General features: G+C 40.3%; 1 protein-coding gene across 1 annotated transcript in view; it reads right to left on the reverse strand.

Moving 5' to 3' along the window:
- Positions 1 to 5692: 5692 nt before the first annotated feature.
- LOC141432540 (intermembrane lipid transfer protein VPS13B-like) overlaps positions 5693 to 20162 on the reverse strand; it is a 65255-nt gene continuing 50785 nt past the window's right edge. Inside the window, exons 71-86 of the mRNA XM_074094152.1 lie at positions 19317 to 19473; positions 18670 to 18815; positions 17097 to 17168; positions 16955 to 17009; positions 15977 to 16246; positions 15304 to 15414; positions 15071 to 15222; positions 13658 to 13898; positions 12924 to 13141; positions 12233 to 12368; positions 11610 to 11888; positions 10858 to 11045; positions 9091 to 9240; positions 8082 to 8177; positions 7656 to 7730; positions 5693 to 6377 (exon numbers count right to left, since the gene is read on the reverse strand). Coding sequence (XP_073950253.1) covers positions 6198 to 6377; positions 7656 to 7730; positions 8082 to 8177; positions 9091 to 9240; positions 10858 to 11045; positions 11610 to 11888; positions 12233 to 12368; positions 12924 to 13141; positions 13658 to 13898; positions 15071 to 15222; positions 15304 to 15414; positions 15977 to 16246; positions 16955 to 17009; positions 17097 to 17168; positions 18670 to 18815; positions 19317 to 19473 — 2526 coding nt within the window. The 3' untranslated portion in view covers positions 5693 to 6197. The remainder of the gene's footprint in view (positions 6378 to 7655; positions 7731 to 8081; positions 8178 to 9090; positions 9241 to 10857; positions 11046 to 11609; positions 11889 to 12232; positions 12369 to 12923; positions 13142 to 13657; positions 13899 to 15070; positions 15223 to 15303; positions 15415 to 15976; positions 16247 to 16954; positions 17010 to 17096; positions 17169 to 18669; positions 18816 to 19316; positions 19474 to 20162) is intronic.

Here is a 20162-nt window from a genome sequence, read left to right on the forward strand (position 1 = left end):
CTTACTTTAAGAATCCAGTTAACGCAGCGTTGCTAATGTTTAACAATTTTATTATAATAGTCCTTTGAATCGAGATCGATTTCTAATATCTTTATCCCGCGCACTGAAATGCAATAAAATTAAATACAGATTTTTTTTATTAGTCATAGTTCAGTGCGTGGAATAATAAGTATAAGCCTATGAGTCGTAATAAGGATAGATATACAGTATTATTATTTGTGACAACTAGTACTTTAGCGATATTAGATCCGTATGTTGTGCTCCAAAAATTACGTTTATAACCATTTGACAGTCCGACGATACCATGGTCACAGAGTATTTTACAAGCTCACCAACTGAGCCTAGACGAGTAGAGATACGCATGATGTATCTTATTTACGTCGTGTTTATCTCAAATAGTTTCGACGAATGTGTGCAAACGCGGACCATGGTATTCAAAACCATAATACTTCAACCCGTCCGTGGATACTTTAGTGTCGTAAAGTGTAACCTTGATTTTGTGCATAAATCTTATATTATACGCTATTATTATATGTATGTATAAATAGTACCTGAATGAGTAAACATTAATTAACGTCACAGTATTTTTTCTTTATTCAAAACCTTGTGGTTAGAAAATTGTGGATGCGCGGCGCGGTGCGTCCGTCGATAAAAAACCCGGACGATTTGAGGCATGGGTATTGGTCGCGCACTCCGGAATGTCAAGTGGTTATGTTCTACAAAATTTACATCAAATTTTACATGCCGGAGAAACATATGAAACAACTAAATCGTGTCAAAAAATCAGGAAGGTACAAAATTAGTACGCTATTCATAGTTATTAGTTGCATATTATATTGTATCATAGTTTTCTCTGTTAGAAAATTTTATTAAACTCCAAATCGTAAAGTAGTATCACACGTGCAGATTTTTCTGTAACACAAGATGAAATGGTAATTTGTGCCTAATATTTTGTTAGGATGTATTATTTATATCGAAAATACAAACTGAGACATGGATGCACAGAAAAACCAGAAAAAGAGACCAGCGCTGGGAATCGAACCCATGTCCTCAGCAATCCGTGCTGCGTGCTATAACCCCTACACCACCGCTCGCTTTCGATATGGTTTCAAAGGGATACCCGTAAAAGTAACAAATTTGGAGTTGAAATAAAAAATACAAAACGACTCCAAAAAACCAATCATATATTATTTATATTATGGTTAGGATGTACACTTTCGCAGTCATTATGTATACCGACGAGCTAAACAAAGTACGATCAGGAATAATCAGGATCCTCCCATTCGCAGGTTATCCCTTTATTCCTTTCGCAAAGTCCTTTTTATACATCTCCCTCTCCAAAAATGAATTTAAATCAATCAATTTCATTAAAAATAAACTGCAGGTGTATTTTTCCACCGAAAACACCACAAGCTATTTCAGACCCAATAGAAAAAGTCCGGAGTTCCAACAAAATATCTTATACCGGCCATTAGACTTGGCTGTATACGACTTGTACCAACATTTCCATGGCCTTTTTAACTTTAAAAAAATGTGATTTATTGCGCTAATTCATTATTGTCGAGCTAGCGCGCCTGCAATCTTTTTAACTTTTTAATTTTTCGCTGATCATAAACTATGCACTTCACCGTCTGATATGTAAAGAATAATGTCAACTTTTACGGACATTTTTAAGAAAAGTAAGTTATCTTAATACTTAGTAGAATTTTATTATGGAACTCGCCGGCTGCTACCGCGGCACGCTCGCTTCGCTCGTTCGGCTCGTGCTTGTTTTGGTCACAGTTGAAGCTAACACGCTCCTCCTTGCTGCGCTCGTCGTCGCACCTGACTTTCCGATAAAATAAATCAGACTTCAGCTAGCCAAGAATCAGTTGTAATTAAATTGCCCAACGATCGTGTATCATTATTCATAATGCCCGGACAATGTGATAAATACTAAAGTTTAGATAATTATTATCACTTTGCCCGGTATAGCTTGTCATTATTCATAATGCCCATTTTAATCACTTTGCCCATAACACATATACATACCCACGTCCATAGACAGTGTTTCCATAGAAATTGCTTTAACCGAAAATTTCATGGGTATTTTTGGCTGTGCTAGAAACTTGAAATTTTGTAGTTTAGACGACCAGATGGCCTAGTGGTTAGAGAACCTGACTACGAAGCTTGAGGTCCCGGGTTCGATTCCCGTGTCGGGGCAGATATTTGTATGAAAAATACGTATGTTTGTTCTCGGGTCTTGGGTGTTTAATATTTATTTAAGTATGTATCTATCTATATAATTATATTTATCCGTTGCTTAGCACCCATAACACAAGCTTTGCTAAGCTTACTTTATGACTAGGTCAATTGGTGTGAATTGTCCTGTGATATTTATTTATTACTAGCTTTTGCCCGCGACTTCGTCCGCGTGGAATAGTAACTTTGGAAAGTGTTTAAGTTATTTAGGGTACCTATTCTGCCAATAATAGCACATAGAAACCTCTACGGTTTACTGAAAATAAGCTATTTTAATACATGCTTTATATCTAAACAATTTTTTTTTGTTCTTCCATTCGTTCTAAAACATAAATATTTTGCGGGTAGCCATATTTTAGCAATACGACGTGTATTCTACCCTGCCAACACAAAAGGACTAATTCTTCATAGTGAACTCTTGACATCTTACGTCCTTTATTGTAAGTTAGGAGGGTAGGATTATAATTAAGACGTCATTCTTACTAAGCATAGCTACACATTTTTCCGATAAGTATACTTATAGTAAATTTGTTTGGAATTCCTTAAGAACTTTCATCCCCATATTTTCAAGTATGAAAAATGACGAAATGTGAAAAGAGCCGGAACAAATGTTTTTTAGGGTTCCGTACCTCAAAAGGAAAAAAATGGAACCCTTAGACCCTATATCCCGTAAACGCGCGGAGTATGTATCGAGTTGAAATTAAAACCCTAAACTCAGGTCAATAGTCCCGGAAGCTGTGAAAAAATCGAACTTCTAAGTTAACGCAATCAAAAGCTACAGTCATTAAAAAAGTGTTTCCATACAAATCGCCTTAACTGAAAAAGGTTTAGGGTACTTCCGGCTGTCCTAGAAACTTCGAATTTTGTATAAAGGTAGCTCTATTAGCAATTTTTTTTCCTAACACTGGATATTCATTCATAAATACCTACGTACGGAACCCTTGATGCGCGAGTCTGAGTCGAATTTAACCAGTTTTTTTTTGTTCTTATCGAATACCTAAACATAAAGATTCATCGATTTATCTTTGATAATGACGACGTTCCATATAAGTTTTCATCCCCTATTTCATCCCCTCGCAGGTAAAATTTTCAAAAACGCTTGAACAAATATCTATTTTATTTTTTATAAGTGCCCAAATGCAAAGTTTCATAAAGTACAATCGATTTATATTCGACAATGACGATCTTTATATATAAACTTTCATCCCCTATTTCACCCCCATACAGGAAGAATTTAAAAAAACGCGCGAACAAATGTCTATTTATCTCTTAATCACGTGCCGAAATGGCAAGTTTAATAAAGACTCATCGATTTATCTTCGATAATGACGACCTTCCATATGAACTTTCATCCCCTATTTCATCCCCCCACAGGTCGAATTTTCAAAAAAGCTCTTACAAATACCGACTTATTTTTTATTAAGTTCCTAAATGCCAAGTTTCATGGTTTTATCTTCGACAGCGACGAACTTCCACCATATAAACTTTCATCCCCTATTTCAACCCCTTAAAGCCTCTTTTTCGCGATAAAACATAGCCTATGTTCTTTCCCATGGTCTATTCTATCTCTGTACCAAATTTCATCCAAATCGGTTCAGCGGTTTTGGCGTGAAAGCGTAACAGACAGACAGACAGACAGACAGACAGACAGACAGACAGAGTTACTTTCGCATTTATAATATTAGTATGGATAGTATGGATATAGTATGGATTTGTTTGGAATTCCTTAAGAACTTTCATCCCCATATTTTCAAGTATGAAAAATGTCGAAATGTGAAAAGAGCCGGAACAAATGTTTTTTAGGGTTCCGTACCTCAAAAGGAAAAAAATGGAACCCTTAGACCCTATATCCCGTAAACGCGCGGAGTATGTATCGAGTTGAAATTAAAACCCTAAACTCAGGTCAATAGTCCCGGAAGCTGTGAAAAATCGAACTTCTAAGTTAACGCAATCAAAAGCTACAGTCATTAAAAAAGTGTTTCCATACAAATCGCCTTAACTGAAAAAGGTTTAGGGTACTTCCGGCTGTCCTAGAAACTTCGAATTTTGTATAAAGGTAGCTCTATTAGCAATTTTTTTTCCTAACACTGGATATTCATTCATAAATACCTACGTACGGAACCCTTGATGCGCGAGTCTGAGTCGAATTTAACCAGTTTTTTTTTGTTCTTATCGAATACCTAAACATAAAGATTCATCGATTTATCTTTGATAATGACGACGTTCCATATAAGTTTTCATCCCCTATTTCATCCCCTCGCAGGTAAAATTTTCAAAAACACTTGTGCAAATATCTATTTTATTTTTATAAGTGCCCAAATGCAAAGTTTCATAAAGTACAATCGATTTATATTCGACAATGACGATCTTTATATATAAACTTTCATCCCCTATTTCACCCCCATACAGGAAGAATTTAAAAAAACGCGCGAACAAATGTCTATTTATCTCTTAATCACGTGCCGAAATGGCAAGTTTAATAAAGACTCATCGATTTATCTTCGATAATGACGACCTTCCATATGAACTTTCATCCCCTATTTCATCCCCCCACAGGTCGAATTTTCAAAAAAGCTCTTACAAATACCGACTTATTTTTTATTAAGTTCCTAAATGCCAAGTTTCATGGTTTTATCTTCGACAGCGACGAACTTCCACCATATAAACTTTCATCCCCTATTTCAACCCCTTAAAGCCTCTTTTTCGCGATAAAACATAGCCTATGTTCTTTCCCATGGTCTATTCTATCTCTGTACCAAATTTCATCCAAATCGGTTCAGCGGTTTTGGCGTGAAAGCGTAACAGACAGACAGACAGACAGACAGACAGACAGACAGACAGAGTTACTTTCGCATTTATAATATTAGTATGGATTTATTTTATTTTTATTGTATACAGGTACCTCTTATAGCACAATCAATAAGAAAAATCTGAAAATCATAATTTTTCATGTCTGACTGTCTATGTCTAAAAATCATCTAAAATGACCCCACACTACCTACTTTTTGCTTAGGAGAGGCTCTGTTAACACTGGATATTCATAAATACCCACAAATTTTTACGGAACCCTCGGTGCACGAGTCCGACTCGCACTTGGCGGGTTTTTTTGAACAGTAATAGTTAGACCACCAGTGTTTTGGAGAAATTAATTTCATTTGACTTGTTCAATGTTCCCTTAAACTGAAATCAAAACTAGCACGTTAGGCACAAAATTTTCGATTTTTGTCATAGCTGGAAAAACGATATTGATGTTAAATTTGCGATAACCGTTGTTTTATGTCCTGTTTTGTTTCAATTTACCTTGAGGACAAAGGCTAGGGCAACTGTATTATAATTAGAAGTTTTAATGTGGTTGATGACTATTACATATGACGGCGGGAGACTTGAGTCGGATAACATAAGATAGCTACATAAGGTACAAAAAGGTAGTGAATAAATGAAACGTGCCAGCCCTTGTGAATCGAACTGTATTTTATTATTGGTTCTAACGTAATTTATTTAGAAATTCTTCGTCAGTGAATGTATACACGTTACCGGCAAAGCTAGTGACAAATATATCATATACAAGATATCATACTGAGTTCAGTCCGTTACAATTTCGCGTTCGAACATCGTTAATATGTAAAAATTTAAACAGTCGGTTTTTTTTCATTATTCTGTACTTTACACAGCTACATAATATATTACTTTTTTAAGTCTCTTCAGTCTGATTATTTTAATCTCTTTACATCTCACAGCCAATAACCGAACAATATGTTGTACTCCCTCGGAAAACGGCACCGTTTGACCGTCACGTCACCGCTCTACGGGAGTGTATTAAGTATGTGGAGCTACTTTAATAACGCCCTGTTTACCGTCACTGCGACTTGGCCGTCACTGCCACGAGTGAACGGTTGATAATCAATCACGGTCATAAGAACGTAGGAGGCATCGTCGGTTAAGCGTGTGCGGGTGATTCAGAGCAGGTGCAGGTGCGAGTCTGCGTTGTGGTGGATGGCGGCGGCCAGCGCGGCGTGCAGCGCGGGCGCGCGCCGCGGCGGCGGCAGCAGCGCCAGCACGCGCGCCTCGCTCGCCGCCGGCGCCGCGCCGCCCGCGCCCGTGTAGCGCGCCACGCGCGCCATCGCCGCTGCGCTTATCTAAACAACACAATACACTTCACTCTCCAACAAAATCTCTAAACGGAACCTTTAAGTGGGTGACAGACTTACGAGCAAGTACGCGTACTTATGGCTCGACGACTTTTTTCGCCTGTGTGCCACCTTAAACACGCGTACTTTAAAACCGACGGCGATCCAACCGATTTGAAATCTTGCTCGTGGCTCGCAAACTTAAAAACCGCGTACTTTAAGTTCGTACGTCTATCACTCACTTAACGGCGAACTTGAATCACGGCGTTTCACTTCTTTACATTTCTTTACTCCTGTGCTTGCATTGACCAAAACTAACTATACAGGTTGGCACGTTTAGATCGGTCAGTGTGGGCAGTCTGAAACCTTTATTCTTCGGAACCAAGCATGTAAAATCAATGACATGGTTCCTAAAAACAAATATTTGTACAATATCTTATAATTACAGACTTGCCCATAATGACCGCTCTAAATGTTATAGGGTGTCTTAGATGTTATCCAGAATATCTTAGGTTACTGGGTTAGTTTCACTGAACACCCCTGCATAGATCAAAGTATTTTAGTCTATTTTATTATTTACAATATGTCAATTTTAAGGTAAATAAATAGTAATCACTTATTCAGTCCAGTATTAATCGATTTTTAAAATGTCAAATTTTCCACCATCTCTACGCTAATCTATGCTACTACAGATTATACACGAATTTCATTCAAGAAATAACGTCCGATTCTGACGAAGATTTTTCAAATGAAAATTAAATATTGAAATCAAGTGAATTTTGGTGAAAAAAGTAATTAGACGTCTAGTTAAAAGACACGAATTATAGATAAATGTGTTATTGATTCGATTCGATTCGATCCAATGGGTATTTATACAGAATATTGATGAAATCTTTTTTTTTACACTTCCCATAAATTGGATAGGCATAACGTATATCAAAACTATTTTCTAAAGATAATGATTGATATAATTACCCGATCTTTATAAAATAGTCTTGATAGAAATAGAACTAAAGAAATAAATAGAAGAAATAGTCAAAGTAGAATGGTGTGTTGGATCTGTAAAATAATGAAGTTTCTAAATCTACGCGCACGTTGATACAAAAATAAAAAACTTAAGTTTTTCTGTTGGATGCTGAAATTTGGGAAGGCCAAGTAATGGAAAAAGTTCAAAAATCTATTCCTTCCTTTTCTCACACAATAATAAAGAATTAACGCCTACTGCAAAAATGGCTTTCGTGTTTCAAAAAAAACTAAAGAATAATAATAAAACTAATAGTTTAATACCTGATATTCATCGTCTTCGTCTACGAGTCTCGCTTCAGCTACTTTCTCCTTTTGCCGTCTTTGGGCCACTATTAACTGTGAAACATAAATTTAGTACTTTTAAGACTTATCATAATTATCAGCAATATCAGCAGATACAGTGCAAAGAAATATAAAGCACAGAAAATATTAAGTAAACAGTATTTTTTAATTGAAAAGAGTATATTGTTTTCGTTATCTACATACAAATAAATACGTGTAGAGCAGTAAAAATAAAACCTTATGACCTTTTTTTCATCAAATCAAAGGATTTTATTGGCCCATAAACACGATGTTTAAAATAATTCGAGACATACTCAGCAACTCGTTGAATTCACTTTGCGTGTGGTGTCGGTACGCCATAAAAATAAAGACTCTTTCCTATCTCTTTAAAGGACTGCTACTAACCTCAACTATTGCCCCTTGGAAAGGTCCCAATGTGCAGAAGCGAAGGTCGATCATTTCCACAATACGTTCTGATTCTGGATCGGCCACCACAAGGAACTGAAATATTTTTGTTAGGTAAAATATTTCTTTAATTAACGTATAATTTAGTTAATATTTTATTTCATAAGCAAAAAGAGGAATTTTCTTTAAATCAAGTCAATAATTCCGGCGGCAAAATCAAATAAATTCGCATTTATAATATTAGAAGGATTAAGTATTCCACCAAGTACAAGAGTGGCTGGGTAACGAAATGCTTCCTGAAATGTGGGGCTGGAAGCTGAAAGCTGATGGAACCCTCGAGCCAATTACCACCACTGATCCTCCAGCTCCTGACATCGTAACGACTTAAATTTTTTGTCGCTGCAAAATACGTATAGTTGCACTGGAATATATGGATGTCGAAAAATCGGTATTAAATGCAGTTTATTACGTTTCGGCTGGTTGAGCTCGTTTACAAACGGTGTAATGTACCTGTAGATGTCATAGAAGGAGAAGATGGTAATGTCGATGTAGAAAACGATAAGTAACATAATAAAGATGAACTAATTTGCTTTTTCTATTTGTAATCAATATTGGAAAACCTACTTCGTTAATCGTTTCTTAAATTGTCTATTTTTTATCTTCTTGGTAACTTAAACACCCTCTATCTCCTAAAGTATTGATCGTAGAGCAAAAATGAATATGACCAAATTTGTAGGAAATTTTATGTAGAAACTTTCTTAAGGCTATTCGTACAAATATTCGAGATATGAGGAAAAACCTGAAAAAAGGTACTTTCAACCCCCCCCCCCCCTTACACCCTAAGCACGCCCCCCACTCTTGAGGACTTTTAGTATGTTCATCTGGATGCTGCAAGGTATAACTGTACCAATTTTCAAAACTACACGGATTTTTCTCCTGATTGCCCAAATCGGCTTTATTTGATCCTATTATCATTCGTTATTTGATCGTAGGAGCTGGTAAAATGTACCTTGTGCGTGAGCAGTAGCCGCAGCGGCGCGCCGTCGAGCAGCACGTCGTAGCCGGCCAGCGCTGCCAGCTCAGCCAGCCGGAACGCCCAGCGCACGCAGTCGCGCCGCCACCCGCCCGCGCCCTCCGGCGCGCCCGACACAGCGCGGGGCTAAACATCAACACATTTTACTATGAACTATAGTACATTGTGCATTAAGGGGCGTAAGAAGGGCGCCTCCGGCGTCGGGCTTCTAATAGACTATCGTTAGTAATCCCCTTACGGCCCGTGATACACACAATGATTTTCATCACATTACGAGGAAAAAAATATATTTTGTGTCTAAACACTTCACAGCTCGGCAAAAGAAAGACGCTAAGAAAACAACTGAATAAAATAATGGCTACCCGCCAATACAAGGGCAACAACAAAATTCGAAAATCGAAGTTCGTATCGTACCGTCCCCCTTACTCTTGTATTAAATAATATTTGCGTCAGCAAATCGATACAAACTTCTATTTTGGAATTGTGTAGTAGCCCCCCTGATTGTCACCTTTTTCGAGTCTTCTACCATAGATAATGCTAACCTAATTATTCCAACATGCTAATAAAATATTTACTAAAGTTATTGCAAAACAATTTGATTTATATTTAAAATATAAAAATAACGAAGTTTCATGATGCGTGGATTTTTTTATGGTGTAAAATTGGGTTATAGATAAGTTTTAAAAATGTAAATAAAACGTTGGCTTACTTGAAACCTCTTTAGTCTGAAATGACGTACCCACTTACTTTTTAAAACTAAAGTCATAGCTCCCTTGAGAAGAAAAACTATACATAAATCCATAACTCCCCCGGGAACAATTGAGGACATTGTCCTTTAGTATACAGGCATGGAATAACATCATTGACGAGCTAGTGTGATGAAAAAAACAATTATTTTGCACATCTGCTTCCTTTATGATAGCTAAGTTTATTCAAGAAATTTGTGTTCATGCAGCTCCTCCATGGTAGGGCTGATAGATCGCCACAACGACATAAGCGGATACCTTCACATTATAACAACAGCAGCTTTGGAGCCAACCTTTGTTGCTGTATTCTATATGCGTTGGGCTTTGGTGCTTATAATATGAAATTGTGACCGTCTGTCGCGCTACCAAAGTGAAGAAAAAATACTGGTCCAATATTTTCTGATAATGTAACGAACGGACTAAACAGAATAATATTTTTGTACCCAGGAAACTACCCAATTATTGCGCTCTGTAACACATCCTTCGTTGGAAACGTAAATAACTAAAGTTAAACCGTTTTCATATGTAGTTTTGCAGGTGGTAGGACCTTGTGCAAGTTCTGCCCGGATTGCTACCACCATCTTGCTCGCTAGTCCTGCCGTGAAGCAGCAGTGCTTGCACTGTTGTGTTTCGGAGTGGAGAGTAAGACAGCCGGTGAAATTACTGGCACTTGAGGTATCCCATCTTAGGCCTCTGGGTTCGCAACGCATTTGCAATACCCCTGGTGTTGCAGATGTTTATGGGCGGTGGTGATCTCTTACAATCAGGAGACCTACTTGCTCGTTTGCCATCCAGTATAATAAAAAAAAAAGATGACTCGCTGCGCGACCTAGGTTTGGCGTATTTCTTTTGTCTCTTTCTATATATAACTTTTTCTATTTATTTTGAACAATCTTGTAACTAACCAAACCAACTGAACGAACAGTGTCAGATTTTAGAATAATGAAGGGCAAACGAAGGTTAGTTGGTGTGGAGTAGAAGGGTGGTGTGTTCGTACCTGCGGCACGGGGTCCCAGCCGGTCTGGCGCAGGAGGCCGGTACCGGCGAGCGCCAGCAGGTCGGCCGTGGCGCTGAGCGGCTTGGCCAGCGCGCCCACCAGCCCGCGCCGTAGCGCTGCCGCGCCGCTCTCCGTCTCGCCCACCGCCACGCCCACCAGCGGGTGGTGCGCCAGCCCGCCCACGGCACCTGCACACACACATTACCTAAGTAACCTCTCGTAAAAAGAAAATCAAAACGTTTAGCCAGTTAGTAGACTTTAATCGCGACTTCGCACACGTAATCCATAGATCTGGCAGTTATTGAAATTCCGAGATTTTACTAAATTCGCACGGTAATTTCCAAAAATTACATCGTAGTTTTCATTGACTAAGCCAAGCGGTTGACACTTTAATATTTAATCCCGACGCCTGGGAATATCGGGCTAAGTTTTATTTTAGATGTCAAGCTATGTAGATACTAAATAATGTCTAAATCCGTTCAGCCGTTTTAGCGTGAAGGAGTATCAAAGACACACACACGCACACACATAAAAACTTTCACATTTATAATATACTCAGCGGCATAAAATTTGTCCTAGGTACTCTTCATACAAAACCTATTAACTACTGCATACATTCAGGAGCCAGATTTTTTGCCGCTCAGTATATTAGTAGGAAGAATTAATTTCATAAATACATTGTACAGTCGAGGAAACTGAATCGCGTACCAGGGTGGGTGGGACCATTCTTCGACTACAATAAGTGAATGTACCTAATATATTGATGGCAAAGTTGGTGATGCCGGCAGCGAGGCCAGCCATGAAGCTGTCGGGCGGGCGGCGGCGCGCGGCGGCGGCGCGGCGCGCGTGCTCCTCGTCGCCGGCCAGCAGGTCCAGGTTGCGCGCCAGCGAGCCCGCCCACGCACTCAGCGAGCGCAGCAGCGCGGCCGCCGCCGCCGCCGCCACGCCGCGCACGCCGCCCGTCGCGCCGCCCACGCGCGCCGCCAGCGCGCCCGGCGCGCCTAGCAGCTCCAGCCCACCCACTACCCAACCTATACAACCAACATACTTAATTAACATAGAACATAGCGGCCGTTTAATAGCACATTAATGTCTAGACCTAAAAGTAGGCAATTCCTGGCTGAGTATTCCGTGCGGTATCCGTTTAATAACACGAAGCTAAGCAATTTAACCTCACGACACTAACGCCATCTAGCGATATTTCACCTGTCTTTTAGCCTCCATTAGACCAATAGACCGTTCAACAGACCTAGAATCATGAAATTTGGCAAGAAGCACGGTGTTATAAAAGGAAGGAAGTTGGTCTCATTACCAGAACAACCGATTGTTTTGAGTACCACATCTATGCACGTTACTGTGTATATGTGTGTGTTACCGGCGCCAAGGATCGCAGCGGAGAGATAGTGCACTGTGAGCGCGTGCGTGAGTCGCTCGGTGGAGGTCATCATGTCCTCCAGCTGGAACGCGCTCAGCCGCAGCGGGCTCTGGTCCAGCGCTATATACATGCGGACCTGGTAGCAAAGATAAACCAACTTAAACGACATACAACCTAGGACTCTTCAAAATTAGAGTGAATAGGCTATTACTGAACCAGTGAGATATACCTTTGGCCTCATCTGCATTTTTCATCGGTTGAAATAGGGGTCAATCACAGGTCAGTTATATATATAAAACACCATAATTACTCGTTTCTTCAAAATGAGCAACTATATTTCGGTGGTGCTAAAAATCATGTCACTTTTGCTTTTCATTTTAGACGCCGGCTGTAATGGTGTCCCTAACAATACCATGTAGCCAGCATTCACGATGTGACGCGGCTCAATCCGATTTCTTATAATAGTGTAACATAAAACGCGTAATATACATGACGTTTCAACAATAAAATTGAAGTCAATAAGTAAATATCAAACTTTCGCATTTATAATATTAGTGGGATAGGATTCACGGGTTTCCGATGGATGCAGGCCAGGCTTCGCAGGAAGCAACTGGAGGTCTATAGGAGGAGCCTATGTCCAACACTGTCCTATAATACATTGATATGATGATATACAGGTCGAGTATCTTACAGCGGTATGCAAAGTGAGCGTGAGGTCGAGCGGGTGCAGATGCAGCAAGCGCAGGCGCAGCGGGCGCACGAGCGCGCGCGCCTCGGCCAGCGCGGAGGCGGCGCGGCGCGCGGGTGCGGCCGGCGCCAGCGAGCGTGCCAGCTGCGCCAGCGCCGCCACGTACCCGTCCTCCACGTACAACGCGAGAGGGCCCACCGATAATTCCACCTCCGTCAACTCTGCAATAGATGCCCATTATTTTGGTTGACTGGTAGAGATCTCCTAAAGGGATAAGTTCGCCTTTGTACATATATTTCATTGTTTGTCATCTGTGTTTGTTTACTTATTTTGTACAATAAAGAGTTTACTTACATACATACATACATACATATTTTTAAGGTATATTTATATTTCTCATAAATGGTATGAAATGTTGCCATTACGTCATCAAAAACGTTGTAGAAAGTAACGCATCCTGGAGACTAGCTGCTAGTGTCCAGGAAGTAATATCAAACTGTCCAGGAAATAAGTATGAAATTTACTTCATGGACAGTAACGGGTTCCTTAAAAAAAAATTGGAACCCGTCACAAAGAGCGCGCGAGCCGCGCTTAGCTAGTATTTTGAAATGGGTCCATGTCACCATTTGACGGTTCGGCCATCAAACTTCTACTCGTCCAAGATGGCTTACTTACCGGCCTCTGCAGTAATATACTATTATGAAATTTATGAACAAGAAGTAAGTGCGTAGCATTACCAGAGAAGGTCTCGGTGACGACGCGCCACCGGTCGTGCCGCAGACACAGCAGCAGCCGCGCGGCGTCCTGGCGCGAGGCGAACGCGTCGCGCGCCGCGAACGCGCTCCACAGCGGTGGCCAATCGTCGCGCGCCAGCGGCGCTGCACGCGTCGACGCCACCACGCCGAAGTCGTACTGACCGCTCTCATATTGAAGATTGTCCATTTGTATGTCCGCTATTGACAGCACTGTTTTCGTTCCCTAGAATACGCATTCAGTACATCTTTCTTATTGCAATTACAACTACATGATGTTTTTATTGTCTGTTAGACATTACCATGAAAAACTTCCCTATTAGTCATAATACCATGCACAGGACTTATCACGCTAACACACACGAGTAATATTTACCTCGACGTTTCGGCAACATTAACAGTGGCCGTGGTCACGAGTAGACTGAAGTGTGGGGTGTCAAGTCTGCCTAGCAGCGCGAGTCCTTCGAACTACCCGCACTTGGTCATTTCATTGCATTGGTATTAGTTGTGATACGAGTGCCGGTACTATTTGTGATCAAGTACTCCCGCTGCTAGGCAGACTTGACACCCCACACTTTAGTCTACTCGTGACCACGGGCACTGTAATATTGCCGAAACGTCGAGATAAATAGTACTCATGTGTGTTAGCGTGATAAGTCCTGTGCGTGGTATTTTGACTATGAGTGAAAATCACGAAAGTCTAACAGCCTTATTCATAAAAAAACCTTAATTGAGGTTTGATCGGTCTGTTACTTAGCAGACTGATTAAGCTTGTTAGACGGTTGTCAAGAAGTATGATTCATAAACGCTTGCTAGCAGTCTGCTAGTTGTTGAGCTGCTGATAGACGGATTAGACGCGTTATGTTGGCCACCTTGACAAATCAAAGACAAAAAATGGCCTAATCGATAATTAAAAAAAAAATTGACAGCAGTGACAGCAAATTACCAGGAAAAAAAATAAAAAGCGAGATGTTTGTTTTCCCGCCATTTCCGATCCGCATGTGCAAAAAGCCATAATTATGTTAATTATCCTTATTTTTTTTTCATATTTATTGTTAATTTATTGTTGCTAATTAAGAGGATTTTTAAATACAAATTCCTGAAAATAATTTTTCCTGTTTTTTTTTAATCTGCGTAGCCCTGCCTTCACTATAAATATCTTCGGTACCTATGGTTTTTTGCTCTAGTCAAAGTCAGCTGTTCAAACTTGTGGCGGCCATTTTGTGACTTAGCTGAGAGATAAAGGAGGGTCTACGGTCCTCTAACTTTAGCAGAGCCTTGATCGACTGATTAGCGCTAACAGACGTTTATGAATCATGTTTTTTAGCATCGGGCCTTCAAGGAGCCTTCAAGGAGGCTCTAACTTTTTATGAATAAGGCTGTAAGACATTAACTTACCCTATTGTCAGATTGTAATAAAATAGCGGCCCGATCGATATGCAAAGCGAACAACGGTTTAACATCTGGAGTAGCTGCCATTTCTATGGCAATACCCCCTATAACGCAGCGCAGGCGCTCTGCTGTCGACCATGAGTTATTTTCAGCCCATTCTAAAAAATAACACAACTTTAGCCTCAATTTTGCAAGATTAATTGATTTTATTAGTAAACCACTACATTCTGAATTCCCACCTGAATTACAAACACTTTGGAGTGCAAACGATGGTTCAGGAGAACCCGCAGCCAAGGGGCTGGGTAAATTATCGGGGCGTGTATCGTAATGGAATGGTTGCCGAGTATCTTCTGTGAAACAATGAGTAGGAGTAATATTAGTAAGGTAGAAACACCACAAAAGGTAAGCTAGTAAAAAAAATACATTATATTATTATTATAATCATGTTGTATGTATGTATTTAAATATCATTTTTATTTTTATATTAATGTTTTTTTGTTTGTTCTTGTTTTTTGTTTCTGTCCGCCACCTACTTTTGACATAATCATAAGATCATGTACCCAAATGGTTGTATGGGAGAGACCGCTTTTAAGCGATAAGATCGCCTATTGTCTACCCTGAATTTAAGTGTCTATATACATATTTTACTGTTTTGTAGTGTGCAATCCCACTAATATTATAAATGCGAAAGTTTGTAAGTTTGTTTTTTTGTTTGTATATTTGTTACCTAATCACGTCTAAGCCACTGGCCCGATTTAGATGAAATTCAGTACACAGATAGTTTAAGTCCTGGGGAAGGACATATGATAGTTTTTATCCTATAAAATTGCATAGTTCCCACGGGATAGCGATAAAATAATTCTACATGGACGGAGTTGCGGGTAACGGCTAGTAAAGAATATTTTGTGGTACCTGTCAAAAAATGTGTAGTTACATTTCCCTTAGAACGTTTAGGGAGATCTATTTGTTCCGACGGTCTGGTTTCCTCCATATTATTCTCGGGCAGCAATTGAGCCAGTTCTTCCCCACTCTCGGGCGGGATGGGGTCTACACCAGCGTCTAATTCAGGTTCTATTGCGGGCTCTAGTGCAATTTCTGTTGCAGGCTCCAACGTACGAGATGCAACTATTGGGAGTTTTCTGAAGCTACCACGTTGACTTCTGTCGTCTGAATGCTGCAGTACTGTAATCAGCGTTAAGAAATTATAATAATAAATATCATGGCTAAAAAGCCGTGGTGGCCTAGTGGTTTGACCTATCGTCTCTCAAGCAGAGGGTCGTGGGTTCAAACCCCGGCTCGCATCTCTGAGTTTTGCGAAATTCATGTGCGGAATTACATTTGAAATTTAACACGAGCTTTGCGGTGAAGGAAAACATCATGAGGAAACCTGCACAAACCTGCGAAGCAATTCAATGGTGCGTGTGAAGTTCCCAATCCGCACTGGGCCCGCGAGGGAACTACGGCCCAAGCCCTCTTGTTCTGAGAGGAGGCCTGTGCCCAGCAGTGGAACGTATATAGGCTGGGATGATGATGATGATGAAATATCATGGGACACTTGACACCAATTGACCTAGTCCCAAACTAAGCAAAGCTTGTACTGTGTATACAAAGTAACGGATAAATAGAGTTATATAGATAAATACTTACTTAAATACATATTAAACATCCAAGACCCGAGAACAAATATTCGTATTATTCATAAAAATATCTGCCCCGGCCAGGAATCGAACCCGAGACCTCAAGCTTCGTAGTCAGGTTCTCTAACCACTTGGCCATCTGGTCGCCAAATAAGTGAGTAAATATTTACATGAACGAAATTGTAAGTGAGTAAAACATTTTCAAAAATATACATGTGATTGTTTTTTTTATACTTAGCCAGATTATACTCACATGTATCATCCGCATTGATTCGCTCTAATCGTCTTGCTGAGAGCTCTGATTGCCTCTAAAAGAAATTGACAAACATTATTCATTTTGAAAAACTAAAAATCATGTAAATAAATAATTCATTATATAATAATTTTGGGCGTACCGCGAACATATTTTGCTCTGAAAAGAACGGTCCCTGCAACCTTCGTCTTATATCACTCGCTGATATGTCATTCTGTAAACAAGAAAAAATAAGAAAACATAGCTAATAGTAACCGTTTACTATAAAAAATATATAACAAAAAATTGAACCGACTACAAAAAACCATGAAAATAATTTTCTAACAGTCTGAAGTCGGTCGGTGCCTCAGCACGAGCCAGCAGGAGTGGACCTTTAGTCATCTACCTCACCTACGCACTTTATATTGGGCTTCAATCACTCCTGCTGGCTCGTGCTGAGGCACCGACCGACTTCAGACTTTAGAACAATATTTTCATGGTTTTTGTAGTCGGTTAAATTTTTTGTTATATTTTTTTTTACGCTTTTTAGTATAAATAATCTAAGATACAATAGTTTAATATCAACTGCTCGTCACCTTTTACGAAAGATTGCTTTTTCCGATGCAGAGACGTTAATTATTGAGGAGTCCTGGTGCTTCACTACCCGTTTTACCATATGCATTACGAGGAGCATAAATCGCTTAGCAACTGTGTCAAAGTAATTCAAATTCCACGCGTGAAATACTTGTTACTGAGTAGTAACTCCGATGGTCATCTGTGGTCTTCATCATCAGTTCCACTTCACCAAATAATGATTTTCAAGAGCAAATGCACGAGTTACAACTAAATATATCCAATTTACTATAGTTGTCCCTATAACATTTGAAGAGTTCCCTCGATTTCCGTAAGATCCAATCATCAGATCCTGATTTGGTGCGTATGGGACCTAATTGAAGACATTCCTAGACGAACGCAAAAAAAAAAGAAATCGGTTCATAAATGACAGAGTTTTAAGGTAACAAACATAAAAATAATACAACCGAATTTATAACTTCCTCCTTTTTGAAGTCATTTAAAAAGAGGATCGTGCGTTGTTAAAACATGTATTGAAATATCCAAAAGTTTCGAGTACTGTAGTTTTTGTTACTTTTGTCAATTGGCTTCAAGTGCATCGAACATTTGGAACTTTTTACTGGCAATGCATGTTTCGAGTGACAATGTATATAGAAGTCACAAGTACATATTCGGGTGACAACTACCAACGTGACGACGGCGACGACGTTTCTCTATTTATTTCACCAACACAACACATACTACTATGATCAATACAGGCGGGGCACTGACAAGGTCGTGAGATTTGGCCTTTCCACAAAGACAACCTCCCACGATCGATGTGTTGATCAGATTCGTATATTCTTCGCGGCTTTGTGTCGCGTTCGCGCCACTTTCCCGTTGCTTGTTGGTTTTTGTACCTACCTAGACGACGGTTTCGAAAAGCAAAGTTTGATACGCGCGAGTGCAGCCTTTGGCAGTTCTGTCGTTATTCCCTGGGATATGCGCTGCGATTTCACGCCGTGAGTCGCACGCGTGGAGAGGCTACGTACGCACTATGCGGCTAAACGCCTGGTTTTAGCGCGCTATCTCTTTCTCATGCGATACTCTGAAGAGGGTCGGCGCTGAAACCGCGCGGTTAGCCGCAGTGCGTTCATGCACTAAGTCAGTGGTGGAGGGGTTACTTGGTCCACGTCCTGCAGCTCGAGCAGCGTGGAGTGCGGGTGGGGGTGCGCGCGCAGCTTGACGGTGACGCCGCCCGCCAGCTGCACCAGCTGCTCGCCGCCCGCCGCCGCCACGCCCGCGCTCCACTCCGGCTCAACCTCGTAGCCTGCGCGACACAAAAACAACGGGATCTTTTCGACTGCCATAATTGTATAAGCCGTAATGTAATGTTTGTCATAAAAAAAAATCCCGCTGAAAACGTACATTTTTCATTATTTTTTAATTGGTCATCCTGTAGAACTCTATAGGTTAGGTTAGGTTTTTTTTTATAACAATTCTGAAAAAGAAATGGTTTCAGAGAAAAAAAGAGTTGTGTGAAACATTACATTATGACTAACAATTTTCTACTAGTCGATATAGACCCAAACACAACACGACTAGCACACGTATTCATTACGCAGCATACGTATAGGTACACATTGTATATGAGCTGCTGCATGTTTAATTGACTTCAGATTTGTAGAAAATTATTTTCATGGTTTTTTGTAGTCGGTTCAATTTCTCCTTTTATTTTTTTTCTATCAAAAAATACAAACAAATCGACAACCTCCTCCTTCATTTGAAGTCGGTTAAAAAGAAAAGTATTCAAAATGAATGCGGTCTATACTTGTGGCTCTTCCGATAGCGATGAACGGTATGGGCTGCGTCGGCCTGGCTTCCGGCGGCGGCGGGAAGCGCGCGCAGTGCGCCGGCGTCGAGTAGTGCGCCACCGCGCCCGCCGCCACTGCGCACCACCAGCGCGCGCCCGCGCACTCCGGCAACACCTGCACAGTACATCATACAGTCACCTGTAATCCTACTTCCTACTAATATTATAAACTAGCCTGTTACCCGCGACTCCGTCCGCGTAGAAATCGTTTATCACTATCCCGCGGGAACTATGCAATTTCCCGGGATAAAAACTATCCTATGTTCTTCCCCAGGACTCAAACTATCTGTGTATCGAATTTTATCTAAATCGGTTCAGCGGTTTTGAAGAGATGGAGTAACAAACCAACAGACTTACAAAGTTTCGCATTTATAATATTAGAGGGATGGGAAAGTTTGATGTGTTGTATTGTTCAATTTATTGAATCAGGCGTTACTTTGCGGATGTCCATATTGAACTTGCTCACCCGCGGGCCGCGACCTTTGTCTTGTGTGGCAGGAAAGACTAGGGGGAAAATTTGGTATGTAGATAGCTGGATCTCGGGAACATAATTTCACGCAATAATTCCAAAAAACTCAAAAGGTGTTAATCCGGGTTAGAACTTGTCACCTTTAGCTTCAGAGACTATAGAAAATATCATGTTAAAGATCAAATCACCAGGCTACCATGGCTTAAACAGATAAGGGAGGAGTAACATTGAGGGAAATTTCAATAGTACATTATGTCTTAAGGGCGGTAAATAAGGAATTACGAACGAGAGTCTATTAGAAGCCCGAAGTCGAAGACTGAGGGCTTTAATGAGTC

The sequence above is a fragment of the Choristoneura fumiferana genome, chromosome Z (assembly GCF_025370935.1).
Source record: "Choristoneura fumiferana chromosome Z, NRCan_CFum_1, whole genome shotgun sequence".
Lineage (NCBI taxonomy): Eukaryota > Metazoa > Arthropoda > Insecta > Lepidoptera > Tortricidae > Choristoneura > Choristoneura fumiferana.